The sequence below is a fragment of the Mya arenaria genome, chromosome 4, assembly GCF_026914265.1.
Source record: "Mya arenaria isolate MELC-2E11 chromosome 4, ASM2691426v1".
Taxonomy (NCBI): domain Eukaryota; kingdom Metazoa; phylum Mollusca; class Bivalvia; order Myida; family Myidae; genus Mya; species Mya arenaria.
In genome coordinates, this window is record NC_069125.1 from 63,111,465 (window position 1) to 63,126,309 (window position 14,845).

At 35.8% G+C, this 14,845-nt stretch overlaps 1 protein-coding gene across 1 annotated transcript in view; it reads right to left on the minus strand.

Moving 5' to 3' along the window:
* Positions 1-14,845, minus strand: part of LOC128231341 (lysine-specific demethylase 6A-like) — a 72,406-nt gene that overhangs the window by 57,224 nt on the left and 337 nt on the right. Inside the window, exons 2-5 of the mRNA XM_052944022.1 lie at positions 12,450-12,516; positions 10,487-10,622; positions 9,224-9,273; positions 4,658-4,716 (exon numbers count right to left, since the gene is read on the minus strand). Coding sequence (XP_052799982.1) covers positions 4,658-4,716; positions 9,224-9,273; positions 10,487-10,622; positions 12,450-12,516 — 312 coding nt within the window. The remainder of the gene's footprint in view (positions 1-4,657; positions 4,717-9,223; positions 9,274-10,486; positions 10,623-12,449; positions 12,517-14,845) is intronic.

A 14,845-nucleotide genomic window follows, 5' to 3' on the forward strand; every position in this document is an offset into this window, starting at 1 on the left:
CTAGACAACAAAGAACATGGATGAACATTAGCAATGTTATTTTTATGACACGCTCTATGTGGGAATACTTCATTTAAATGGCTTAACCATTTTTTTCAAATCTGAAATGCTATTATAGATTCTAAAAGATTACTTTCAAGAAAAATCCATGATTTAGATATCCGAGACATTCATGACAGATTTGTCATGAAAAGTGAATAAAAAAGTTATGAAATTAGATGTTTTCTTCAAAATCTAAATGTAATGTCTGTAAGGCTTATATTATTAATGAAACTTCTTAATAGTTTTCTTGTAAAAATGAAACAAAACCCATTTGTTATTTTGATAAAGGATAATTTTTAGTTTTAGTGTAAGATCGTAATATATTTCACCGAGTGAGCACCAGAAGATATATTTCACGAGTGGGGTGGATACCAGTGAAAATACTTACTTTTCATGTTCATGAGGTGAAATATATTGCGATCTTATATTTAAACATACCATTTTTCTTATAGTTATATGCCTACATAGGTTATAAAGAACATTTAATTGTGTTTTTTTTCTTTCAGAAATTGTATGCAAACGTATTGTCCTTTCAGAAATGACGTTATTAAATCGAGACCTAACCTAGCAGGCATTGACATGTAGTAAGGATGTGAGAATGGGCTAAAATTTCATTCCAGTGAAAAATATCAAAATGATATTTTCACTGTTTGAAACAGTGAAACACCAAAAACAATTCACTGATAAATCTCTACAATCAACTGGAAACTATTTAATAAAACCCAATAGCAACTATAATTTTTTTTACACAGATCACTGTCAGACAGTGCATTCCATTATTAAGCACAGAGACACAATCCTACAATACAGCAATCAATACATGATCATTTTGTTGCAAGTATTGTCCCGGCAAACCTTGAGAAATATCGGTAAAACTAAATGCATCCAAGGATAGTTCTTGCTGCACGTTCATTCACAAGCACTGACGAGATCACTCTGCATCAAGGGAAGATGTGTAGCAAGATAAATTAGAATAAAAAGATTTTCAGTTCTTGCCCCTCCCCCCCCCCCCCCCATCCCCCGCTACCAGGGGCTGTCCCAATAGTTACAATAGTTACTAACCTACAGTCTACAGGGATGACAATACAAAGATACAAAAAAAGGGAAACCAGTATGAAATAGGAGTATCCCTATCACTCTATATACAAAACATAATTCTTTGTATTAATCAGATATAATTAAGGCAACAATTTTAATTTTCAACTTTTGTCACCAAAAATGAGGAAATGCTGAAAATAGAAAAATTTGCATCCGGACGCAACGGTGACAGAGGACAAGTAATTGTAAGGCATATTTCTGATGAATTTAACTCATCACATGCAAGCCTTTTTCTGCATTTCAAAATCACTTCTTTTTTTTCACACAATATGATTACCACATGAACTTAAGTCTTACCTTTAACACGAAATGAACAACCCACTTGATAAACCTACATTCTGTGAACTTGGCCATTTCTGGAGGCCATTGAAATGTGTCAGACCAGCAGCTAATGAAGGACATAAAAACACCTAGCCACAGAGAACATTTATGTTGAACAACATTTCCTTGAAATTAATTAATTCCAGACAAAATCTCTCATGTTCTCAGGTCGGAAGACACATTCTCATGAAAGAAGAACAAGTAAAAAACAACCTGAATGTCACAAGACAGAACAGTGGAAATAAATACAAATAAAGCCACTCTAACTCCAAATAAAATTGGTCAGTGTACATCAGGATCAAACACCGTAAATGTCCAATTAAAAGCACTGGGCACAATCTTTTTGAGACTGCTGCATGCTAAATAAGAATACCCCCACTCAGCAGACTTTTAAAATCCGCTAAATTAAAAGATCCATACACTCTGTATACAGACAATAATAAGATAACCGACTGCCCTTGTTTTTCTGGAAATTACTTATGAAAAAGGTAATTTATAAAAATATTTTCAGTAGATTTGACGCTTTAATTGTAAATATAACACCTTATGTGTAGATGTGACGCCTTATGTGTAGATGTGATGCCTTATGTGTAGATGTGATGCCTTAAATGTGTTGATAATAATAATTAATAATGAAGATAACACATTAAGGCCCATCGAATCTTGTTTACTACAAGTGAGATGCCTTAAGGTATCAAATATACAGTTAAGTCACAAAAACTGTAAAACAACCTACATTTCACAAGTCATGCTATCAATATACATCCCATATGAATCAATGTCTAGACACTGGTAATAGTACAAACCTATAGTTCAAGGCAAATAGTGTGTTAGAAATCAGTTTGTAAGTTGAATGTGATCAGTAATCAAAAGTCTTTAAAGGGCCACAAACTTAACATATTAACTTCATCGGACGTCGACCGAGAAACACTAGCTCAAGCTTGTGAAATACTAAAAATAAAATCCATTTTGTTTTAAAAACATAACCATGGTTTTCATATATTTTCGAGAATATATTTATTATTTACAAAATTATATTCCTGAACAACTATGTTATGTTATATGTTATTATCAATTTTAAGTGTAAGTTAAATGAGATTCCCTACAAAGTAATCATTTATATACCGGTTCCAGCCTTCTGAAAGTTGTCAGTGACATTTTTGTGTTGTTTGATGCAGAATGACTTCACCAGGAAGAATATTTGGGCAATTTAAAAAAAAAAAAGGGCGGATATTTTGAAATACAAAACTAAGCTTTTTCTGAAAAACAGGGTGCAGTAAATCTGATGAATAAAACATCAATTTGTTGTTGCTTAAAGCTGCACTCTCAAAGATAGAACGTTTTGACTTTTTTTTTTCTTGGAACAAGCCAATTTTTGCAAAAATGCATGGAAACCAGTAATATAAGCCTGCTGACCAAAAATCGGATCGCAGATTTACATATTTAATTTCAAAAGTTGATGTTTTATGCATTTTTCTTAAACCGTTGTTAACGCTTTTAGCCATAAAACATTAATTTTCAAACGGAAATATGAAAATCTGTGATCTCATCTTTTGTCAGCAGTCTTGTATCACTGGTTTGCAGATATTAACGCAAAAATTGGCTAATTTCAAGACAAAAAGAAATAGGTTGTCAAAATGGTATATCTGTGAGAGTACAGCTTTATGGTTCATTTTTTCAGTTCTGTTACCAGCTTCCTTTCTGCTGTTGTGCAATTTGTATAAAACAGACAGATAAATGGTCAACCAGATTCCACAATCAGAATGCATCAATATAGATTAATTATAGCCTGACCAGACACTTAACATAACAGCAACCTATTCTTCGGAAGCAATAAAACACAGCATTCTGTCTAAGACACTTTATAACACTAAGAGATATTTTAAGGCAGGCAGAAGACAATAGAACAGAGTCGTTATGTCTGCTATTGTTCCCACGTCTAGACCAGATGATTTTTTTTGTGCAATTCCGTGCCAAATTTGCCTGGAATTTGGCTTGTTCAACACATATTTGATAACCTTGCAAGTTTGCTCACTCCTTTGCAAGTCCATGAGGACTTAGTACAAAAGATAATAGCAAAAAATGTTCCAATAACACTCCACTCAATTGTAACCCCCCCCCCCCCCAACCCCAGGTCCTGGGATATACTTGGGATAGCGGGAAAATGGGCTGTGTTTTTACCTTCCAGACGGCCCCGCATTGCCTAGTGATTGCGATGGTTTTGTTTTTGCGCCAAAAATAGCGGGGAATGGGCCTAACCTAGGGTGGCCCTGGGGTGCGGGGGCTTTTGGCAGGGATTTTACAAACAGTTTGCCTCTGCAGGGCAGTTTTTACTGGGGTTTGGGGTATAGTTACAAAATAATGGTGTGGCAAATTTACAGCATGTGACGTTTGCAAAAATGAAAAAGTTGCGAAAAGAGGACAGTCACGGTAAAAGAGCATTCCACACAACCTAGGCAACAAAGTTTAACCGGTAAAAGAGCATTCCACACAACCTAGGCAACAAAGTTTAACCGGTAAAAGAGCATTCCACACAACCTAGGCAACAAAGTTTAACAAGTATTATCACAGCTTTTTGTTGAACTATGACGACATAAATGCCGCAACCAGACATTTTGTCCTTGTATCATATATGGTTGTCCAGTAAGCGAGGACACGTTAACTCACACAATTGCTCAACGCTCAAGTGGCCTGGGTCTATCAGGTCGTAATGGCGGTTTCCTTCCTGGTACATTGTACTACTTATTTCCAAGGTGACATTATAGGACCACATCCACACATAACATTGTGCCAAGATTGAATTGTTGTGTGTGGTTGAACATGTCTTACAACCATTGTGACATGTTAAATTCAAACAAACTTATAAGCGGATTACACACTTGTTACGTTTGTGCCTTAGGCTACAAAACCAGTCGGAAGATGTTACTTAATATTCATTTATTTTAGCTAGACTGTGCCTGCAGCTTTTAAACTTATATGAAGTCTCTCATTCTTTTTCCTGGATAATAATGGTGGCTGTTTTAATGAAGGATTTCAGCCATAGCTTCAATTATCTTCAAATGACACAAACGGCAAAACATGAAAAAAAGATCCGTAACTCTGTGTTCATTTTTATACTGACTAATGTTCAATTCACACCGTTACCACACCACGCCTCTCATCCTTACTTATAGTCCTAACTCTACGTAAGACTTACAGTTGGTATGCGTTGAAATGGAAGTAGACAAATCCAAGGCCGTACAGGAATGGTGCATTCTGAAACATGGACAAAAGACATGTGAAATTGCATCTGTTTCTACATCTGTACCTCCAAAAGGCCTAAAATAAAAACATTTCTGGTTTGGGTTTCCCAACCATACCTACCAAATAGGCCCGATGATACCGTTTTTATAGTCTGCTGATTAAAAAAAAAATGTGATTTTTGTTTGTTTGTTTAGTGTGTATTTTAATAAGCTGTTTACAAAAACCTATAAATATTTCTTCAGAAGATTACTTAATGCCATTCTCAAATAATGACAAATTTGTTCTTACATAAAACTGGCTGTTCCATACAACCCACCCTAGGAAGGCACTTACAAATTTTACCGTCCCTATTTAAAACATCTTTTTAATATTAAAAAGGTCGAAAAAAACAATAGAAGGAACCGTCTTTATAAAATTTCTTTCGTTTGGTTTCCTGGGATGGGTTGTTTGCTTTACCGAATAGACCAAAATTGATAATTTTAAGAAATCAAATCTTGGGACTAAATCAATGCTGGCTAAGCCTAAAAAATGGTTTGGTTTGCGTTACATCCTTTTCAAAAATAGGTAGGGCAGGTAGGGTTTTATTTTCTTTTTTTTTATAAGGCTTTATATAAGAATGTTATTTTCATCATTGGAGAATGGTGTTTCAGTTATCTTCTGTATAAAGCATTCAAAGTTTTAAACAGTAAACTACATATTTAAAAGCACTTAAAAAAGACCTTTAGTTTTTCAATTTTTTAACTGACAATAAAAACGGAAGGGTTGGAGCCTATTTCGTAGGTAGGGTGGGATAACCGGAACCAAATGTATATTTTTTAGGCCTTATGCCCAGCCCATCTCACTCATCCAATTTCAGTGGGTCTTTTAAAAAAAAAGCCAAATTTACTATAAACAACAAATAAAAAAGATTTAAAAGTATTAGGACTGGTAAAAGGCTTAAAGTCTTCCTGATGTCTGTAAATGGCGCTTTGGCTGTTACCTAACAAGTCAATACTACCAACGCTGACAAATTGACAACAGAAATTATAATGACAAGACCTAAATATCTTTTCGGAAAAAAAGAGAAGAACAACCAATATTCAGCTTCATTTTACAACAGTTATGATTTGATATTATCTGAGGTGTGTACATTTTTCTATTAACAGAAAGGAAATAATATGATTTTTTTAAGTTCCTGAAGGAAATCTGACACTCGCAGTCACACACAAGATTTTAATCGACTTTATTTTCCTGAAATAAGCTTTTCAGGCCTAAAAAAAACTTATTTGTTTTTATCACCTCAGATTTATTTACCACCAACTCAAATCTTTTACTGGCCAAAAAAAAATCACTTGCAAAAAAAATGCGGTATCCTAGAGTTTTGTCCAAAATACAGAATTTGCTAATTTCACAACTAAATTTTTTTCAGTGCTAAACAGTTCAATAGTTCTTTCGTCCCATATGACAACGAAAAATGCCCTCTGACAGTAAATTAACATGCCTGATTAAAACAAAAGACCCTTCCTGCCGACCCATTTTTGTCAGAAACCTTTAAAGCAGCAGCTGCACTTCCACAGATTAAAGATTTTGACCACTGTTTTATTTTTTGTCTTCGGACGAGCAAATTTATGCGAAAGTGCAAGAAAACCAATAATATAATACTGCTGACAAAACATCGGATCGCAGATTTTCATATTTAAGTAAAAAAAAATGATATTTCATGCATTTTTCTTAAACCGTTAGTAGGCTTTTAGCCATAAAACAATTTTTTTAAACGGAAATATGAAAATCTGCGAACTGATCTTTTGTTAATGGGCTTATATCACTGGCTTGCAGATATTTATGCAGAAATTGGCTCATTCCAAGACAAAAAAAATGTCAAAACAGTAAATCTGTGAGAGTGCAGCTTTGAAGGAACTTAAAACTGAAGTACATGTAATACTGACTGTGATACATGAATATTTAACATCTATAACTCAATAAAAATCACATTTACGGATTGATCACATTTTTCATGCTACACGAAAGCGGACAGCAAGCAAATTTGCATGTTCATGTGAAATGCAATTGAAAACACAAAATAATGAGATTAATCGTTCTATTTACATTCTAAATAAAAACAAGAGATGTTTGTCAAACATTATGCCTCCCTGAGCGCCATGTTGTCAGGATTATATGGACAATTGAATGAAATATGCATGGACCGAAATGACACCTGATTTGTCACTGACATTGGATGCCGTTGAGGCAGTTTTAAGATTATGACCATTCAAAGTTTGAGGATAGAGTGTGTTATGACCATGACCTTTGACTCTATGACCTCAAAATCCATAGGAGTCATCAGCTGGTCACCAAAAATCAAAAGGCAAGTTCGAGGGCCATGGGTGCAGGCATTGACAAGAAATCACACAGACAACTTTTTTCGTTCAAGGTCACTGTAACCTTGACCTTTGACCCGATGACCCCTAAAATCATAAGGGGTCATCTACAGGTGACACAACACCAAGTCTAGTTTGAGGGCCATGGGTGCAGGCATTGTAAAATTATCACTTGAAACATTTTCGCATTCAAGGTCACTGTGAACTTGACCTTTGACCCAATGACTCCTAAAATCAATAAGTGTCATCTCCTGGTCAGGCCCAACTTCCATGTCAAGTTTGATGATCATAGGTTCAGGCATTGTTGAGATATCACTGGGAGAAGAATGGTTAACTTTTTTGTGTTAAAGGTTACTGTGACCATGACCTTGGCCCGATGACCCCCAAAGTCATAAGGGGTCATCTACTGGTCAGGCCCTACCTTCATGACAAGTTTGATGACAATAGGTCCAGGAATTGTCAAGTTTGCTTTCAAGGTCACTGTGACCTTGACCCCCTTAAATCAATAGGGGTCATCTACTGGTCAGGCCCAACCTCCAAGTCAAGTTTGAGGGCCATGGGTGCAGGCATTGTTGAGTTATCACTCGGACAACCTTTCATCTTTCAAAGTCACTGTGACCTTGACCTTTGGCCCAATGACCCCTAAAATCAATAGGGACCATCTACTGGTCAGGCCCAACCTCTGAGTCAAGTCTGTTGGCCATGGGTGCAGGCATTGTTGAGTTATTACTCAGACAACCTTTTACCATTCAAGGTCACTGTGACCTTGACCTTTGGCCCGATGACCCCCCAAAACAATAGGGGTCAGCTACTGGTCAGGCCCAACCTCCAATTCAAGTTTGAGGGCCATGGGTGCAGGCATTGTCGAGTTATCACTCGGACAACCTTTTACCATTCAAGGTACATGTGACCTTGACCTTTGGCCCGATGACCCCCCAAAACAATAGGGGTCAGCTACTGGTCAGGCCCAACCTCCAATTCAAGTTTGAGGGCCATGGGTGCAGGCATTGTCGAGTTATCACTCGAACAACCTTTTACCATTCAGAATGTGACCTTGACCTTTGGCCCGATGAGCCCCAAAATCAATAGGGGTCATCTACTGGTCAGGCCCAACCTCCAAGTCAAGTTTGAGGGCCATGGGTGCAGGCATTGTCGAGTTATCACTCGAACAACCTTTTACCATTCAAGGTACATGTGACCTTGACCTTTGGCCCAATGACCCCCAAACTCAATAGGGGTCATCTACTGGTCAGGCCCAACCTCCAAGTCAAGTTTGAGGGCCATGGGTGCAGGCATTGTTGAGTTATCACTCGAACAACCTTTTACCATTCAAGGTCACTGTGACCTTGACCTTTGGCCCAATGACCCCCAAAATCAATAGGGGTCATCTACTGGTCAGGCCCAACCTTCATGTCAAGTTTGATGACCATATGTCCAGGAGTTGTTGAGTTATCACTCGGACAAGCTTTGGTCTACCGACGGACCGACCGACCGACCGACATACCGACATGCCTGTGCAAAGCAATATACCCCTCTTCTTGGAAGGGGGGCATAAAAATATCAAAATTAAAAATAAATGAAATCATCTGCAGCTGTGTAATTATTGTTAAAGATCAACAACTAGTATCTGTATAAATTCATAGCTGTTAATCATAGCTCTAATCCAATCACATGCACAATATTGAAACTAACATTGACGTCATAGCCCCTTGAGAGTTAAACAATATATGAATGTCAAGTTTTCTCTAAAATGTAAATAATTCAAGTTTTAGCCCCTGTGTAAAAATCCGACAGCATATACCTGGAAATCTGGCTAATATCCCTTTTATTTACAACATATGTGCATATAATTGAAAATGAAATGAAAAAGTTTTTTCTTTTCTTTTCAAGAAACTTATTTTATTCTAGACCACAGATAAGGAGCTTTGGGGCTTTGTCATTTTCTAATATTGACCAAAAACACAGATTGGTGGTCCCATTTCCTGGCGTGGGCAGGGGGATCTGTCCCCCCGGTGTACAGGAGCTTTAGGGCTTCATTTTGTTATCTAATATTGACCAAAAGCACAGATTGGACGATAATGTACTGGCGTAGGCAGGGGGATCTGACTGCGGAGGATAGGGGATTTAATTTGTAACATCCGCCAAACTATTTTAATACTGACCTTCCAGTGGCATTCGTGCAGCTGGTAGTACTTCTGGTAGGCGGACAACGCTGTAAGACAGTAATATGATATTAACCATGATACAAAACTGTGATGAAATGTCAAATTTATGTTTTGTAAAATTCTGATGTCAGGAATTATTTGTAATCTGAAAATGTTCAGACGAATGCAATCAATATTCAAATCTTTCTAATGTTACTGTAAAAAGTAAGCAGTTATTCTCCCCAGAATAGGATTAAAATTATTGCCAGCATATTAGAGAATGTATTTAAAGCACTTGGAAGAAATTGTTTCAGTTTCATATTTTCCCTGTGTACTTAAACAGTATTGAGTTTTTACCCGATATTTCTCCATATTTTCCCCTGCGTATCCTGGCCTATTATTTACAGTAAAATTTGGTACCAGTACTTCCTTTATATACAATAAATGATTAATAGAAATCTAACAGTGAGTTTGGACATGTTTGTCTTACAGTATTAAAAAAAATGAAAAAAAATGTAATTTGCTAAAAAATATTTATAACACGTTTTCAGTAATACAAAACCTCTTGTACATGAAAGGGTACGAATTTAACTATATATTAAACAATATACATATTATTGCGAGCGTCTCTCATGCTTTACCTGCAAAATGATAAAAAAAAACACTATATAACAACTATTGTTGGTTTTAAAACATTAGCTAAACATAATTTGACTGGTTTTCAATAATCGAATAATGTAGGTTGACAATCAAGTGCTCTACATTCTTTTTAATTAATTAGAATTTTTATTTAGAAAATTCCACTCAAGTTTTTCAAGCTTTGGCAAAAGTCACTCGCAATATTCAAATTTCACTCGCATTTTGCAAGAATACGAGTCCAATAACAATCCGTGCATGGAGGGATTGCTACACTTCTCTGAAAGTAAACATGTGTACGTTAAACATATGCAATACGTTCTTTCTTTCTACTAAGAATTGAGTAACTATTACTTCCTGTTTAAATGTTTATATAAAAATCCAAAACTAAGAAACCGAATTTCTGCTGTTATCAGTCAATTTCAAAAAAACAATTACTGATTATAAAATTTCTTTCATACATGACACCTCTTAACTCTTAAATTTTCTAAAAAGAAAGAAACCAAAGCAGGATTATTTATTTATTGTATCAATAATGGGGCGAAATTTGACTGTATTTAAGTCAGAGTTATCGGCCCTTACAAGTGCTTTTACTTGTGGCCAAAGGTGTCAAATATAAATCATGCTTTTATTCAGACAGGTAACCTTTTTCATACTGTTCCAACAGCAAGAGCAGGTGGCCCAGTCTACAGAAGATGGCCGCCTCTATCTGGGGTTTGCCGCCGTCTCTCTTGGCTTTCTTGACGGCTGTTTTGATCACAAACTCGTAGAACTTCACACCCTGGGTGAAAATAAAACATTTATTTTTGAAGGAACTCGATTCTTGCTGAAATACCTTTTCAACCCATATGAATTTTCTTCTTTTATGTTTTTTCTATACTAAGCGGAAAAAAATGTATACCATTTGGCATTACGAATTTGGCCGAATTTCAACCCTGAATTAAGTAGAAACAATACAGAGCAGTATAAATGACTTGGTGAGAAGTATAAAATGCATTTTATAAACAGGTCAAATTCTTTGTATTTATATATATATACCGAATCACTCTTCAGCAGGATTGTACAGACGACTTAGTATAACACAGCCATCAAAATTTAACTTTAGAATGAACAAGTCTGAAGCACTTGGCATCAAAAACATTCAGCCAACCCTACTTCGAAAATCCGGAATTTGAGCAAGTCCAGAAAGCGTTGTACCAGTGCAAGCAATGATTTATTTTAGAATATTATTTTCACCTCCTCAGTGCCTTCCAAATAAGAAAAAAAATCGACTTTCAGAAAAATTCAGTATCATGTCAAAAAAGGTAATATAATAGCAAATATACATGTTTTTACTTTTACATTCCTACAATTTTCTGTAAAAGAGATAGCGTTATCATAATTTATCATTCAAAAAATCAATTGCTTTTTTATTCTTTCACAGAATCTGTATTTATTGAATTGAGAAAATATTATTCATTTTTTGGGGAAAATCAACACTTTTTGCAATAAGAAACATCCTTTAGAAGAAAGTAAATAGCACCCAGAAAAATCACTGGCAAGGCTTGCTTGCCGGCATGTGCTAATTTCGACCGGCATGTGCTTATTTCGACCGCTAAATTAACATTATATCAATCAATCACTTTATTTTGTTCTTTTGGCCGTCAAGTGCAAATTTTGACCGCTGAATTAACATTATACCAATCAATCACTTTATTTTGTTCTTTTGGTAGGTTCAACAAGCACTGGAGTCTGTTTGAAGGCCAAGAGAATGATGTGTCCCAGAGGGGGTTTAAACCCAGCCATAGCAATTACACTTCTGAATGAAGAAGCCTGAATTCCTGTTCTAGTGATTGGTATCATTTATTTGAGCAAGACCTGTTATATAGAATCCAGAATTTGATCAAGTCTGGAAGGCATTTTACCAGTACAGGGCTTGTGGGCCACAGTCACCAAAATTAGACTGAACAAGTCCGAATTCTGACACTAGAATCCAGAATTTCAGCAAGCCCTGAAAGCATGTAACCAGTGCAAGGCTTGCGGGCTTGTGCCAATTTCGACCACTGGGGCTCATGCTAATTCTGACCTCTGGAATGCATGTTTTTTTCATATTGCACATATAGTACGTAAATTAATTATTTTTTTTGTACTTTAACATAAAATATGCAAAAACATTGTATCAGAAGACTATGAAGTAATTGTATTGAGTTTCCACTTTTTATCCAAGTCAGATTGTGGTTTTCAGTGGTTGAAATTAGCACAAGCCGGCAAGCCCTGCACTGGTAAAAGTGTTTCCGTGCTTGGACAAATTCTGTATTTGAAATAGCAAGGCAAGTTGAAAACACATGTATAAGATTTTGGGCTTATTCATTCAAAAGTCTTTCCATGACTGTATTTATAAATACCATATTAGATGTATGGACCATTAAAAACAAAATTGATATAGATAGCAGTGGGTTGTCCGGTTAGCGCACTTGCTTTTCACATAGGCGACCTGGCTTCGTTTGTTTAGTTTGTGGTCACCAGGCCGGACAAGTGGGTTTCCACCAGTTTCCCCCACAACACAAGACACAGTTGTTTTCCATCATTGTAATATATAGAAGTTTAAACTGAACTAAAATTAATATACCTTCTCCAAAAGGCATTTTGTGGAAGCTTCTTCAGGTTTGTCCAACTTCAGGAACCCGAAGGAGCAACTGCAACAGGAAAACCACAGACATGTCTGTCAATCTGAATAACTTCATCAAATAATTTATACAAACGATGAAGATGCTGGTCCCTTAAGACTATATTATGTCTGTTGTTTTGTTGGATTACTGCAAATTCAAGCTGATTTTATGATAATCAAAAAATAAAAATAAAGATCTGTCGGATAAATGTTAAGCATTGGCTAGCTGCTGCGACGAATATCGAACAGGGGCAAGAAGGATAATCATTGATGAGTTATCAGACTATTTATGTAAAATGATTGAATGCCTGGTGCCACCATAGATATCGGACAGGGGCCTAACCAGGGTAAAAAAAAATCTCTGACCTTGAATATTTTCAGTACAAGACAAATTTTATCTTAGAATACAACCTAAATCAATATTACAGCCAATGAAATTGCACATAGGCAATCATTAAGTACTAGGCTTAATCATTAATAATTTCAACATTCACAGATGTTTAATTTAACGTCCGCCCATTGCCACTCATCCGATACAAATCCCTGCGTCAAATTTCGCATTGACAATGTGTCAGCCAATGAGGATGTATTCAGTTAGATGACCTGAATCAAAAAAATTATGATTCGCTATGCTCGCTCTGCCCATTCCTAATCATTAAGATTTTAATTCATGTCATCTAACTATAACATAGTAAATTTCCCATATTGACCTTTGATAAGGCCCACTATTGACCTTTGATAAGACCCACATTGGTGACCGATTAAGACCATTATGAAAGATGACATGGCACAAGCTGAGAGATTGGTAGACAAATATAATTCAGGCCATATGGTCCATCTATTTTGGCCCTAATGGATTTGATGATCTGGTCCATATTGATCCGCAGACAAAATGTGGGCGGGGTCATTTTACCAGTTATAGGGAAGCCCTATTTGTTGAAAAAAAAAAAAAAATTCAGTTTTAGGGGGAGTACTTTTTAGGAATAAATGGAGTAAAATATCAATTAAGTAGTCAAGATATTGCTCAAAAACATCATTAAATGAATTGTGAGATTCTCATAATATAAAAAATATGAAAATGGGGAATTTCAGAGGCTATTTTGGGGAAAAAGAAGAAGGGTAAGAAGAAGGCCCTGTGAGTCTATATCTATCTACATTGTATCTTGTGACCTTTCAATCTTTCTGAACCATATTGTCCCTTAACCATTTATAAAATTGGAAATATTTAACAACAAAAAAAGACTAAAAGGTAAAAGGTCATTCCGTTTAAATAGGGGTTAAGCCAGGATTTTATATGGACCGGGTGCTTCTGAAGAGAAGAGTGCTACGGCCACATTGTATCAGGTTGTGAAGAACTTCAGTCATACAAACTTGACAATAACATAAGGACCTATGCTTATTTATAGTAATTTAAGTCACAACTTCCAAATATGTAAAGAATGGATTATCAAATTATTAGTTTTGATAAAAACTTTACTGGCTAAGGTCATAAATCCGAACACTTATGAAGGTTTTTTACAAATATCTTGAAACATCTATGGTTAATGTGACAACATCTGCTAAAGTACAGATTCACGATCTCATCAATTTTATGTTGAAAATCGTTCATTCTATGGACAGTAAATCACCCTTCAATTTATGCTATGGGGGTCACAATTACCGAACACTTGAAGAGCCAAAATACATGGTCATACAATTATAATTAATAAGTATGCTTTATTAAATAAACACTCAGCTGCAAAGTTATTTATTGTTTCAGATGTTATTCAAAACATGTGATTTAAATGTAAAGCGTGATTTCTATTTATAAATATCTTGAATGTAGGTCAACATAAGTGCGAGGCCTGAAAGATGCGCTTGCACCTTCTGACGTCATTCATCCTAGATCATCGAATAATCGATCACGGTAAACAAACACAAGTTTTAGCAGGTGTTCGGGATTTGTGCCCTGTTCCGAAATGTACCGTCAACCAGTACAAATATTCATGATCTTATATGCATTTAACACTATGAAAGCAGAAGGCTGCTCATGTTGGTCTTCAAAAGGACAGAATGGTACTACTAATAAAGAACAGGGTGCAGCACCCTTACATTACTCTATAACTTACTCCCAACTTTCAATATATAAAAGCGAATAAAGAACACATTTATTTTTTGTGGCGAAAACAAAGTTCTAAGTTTTTTCACCATAAAATGATTAGACCAGCAGTCAAATTTTTTTCCAGTATTGGCTTCCAATGTCTGATCGTTAACCTCACAAAAATGGTTATGTCACAAAAACCACAAAGATATGACAGTTCATTAATTTATTTGTAGCTTTCAAAACAACAAAATAATTTGAAGTTAAGGTTACTGAG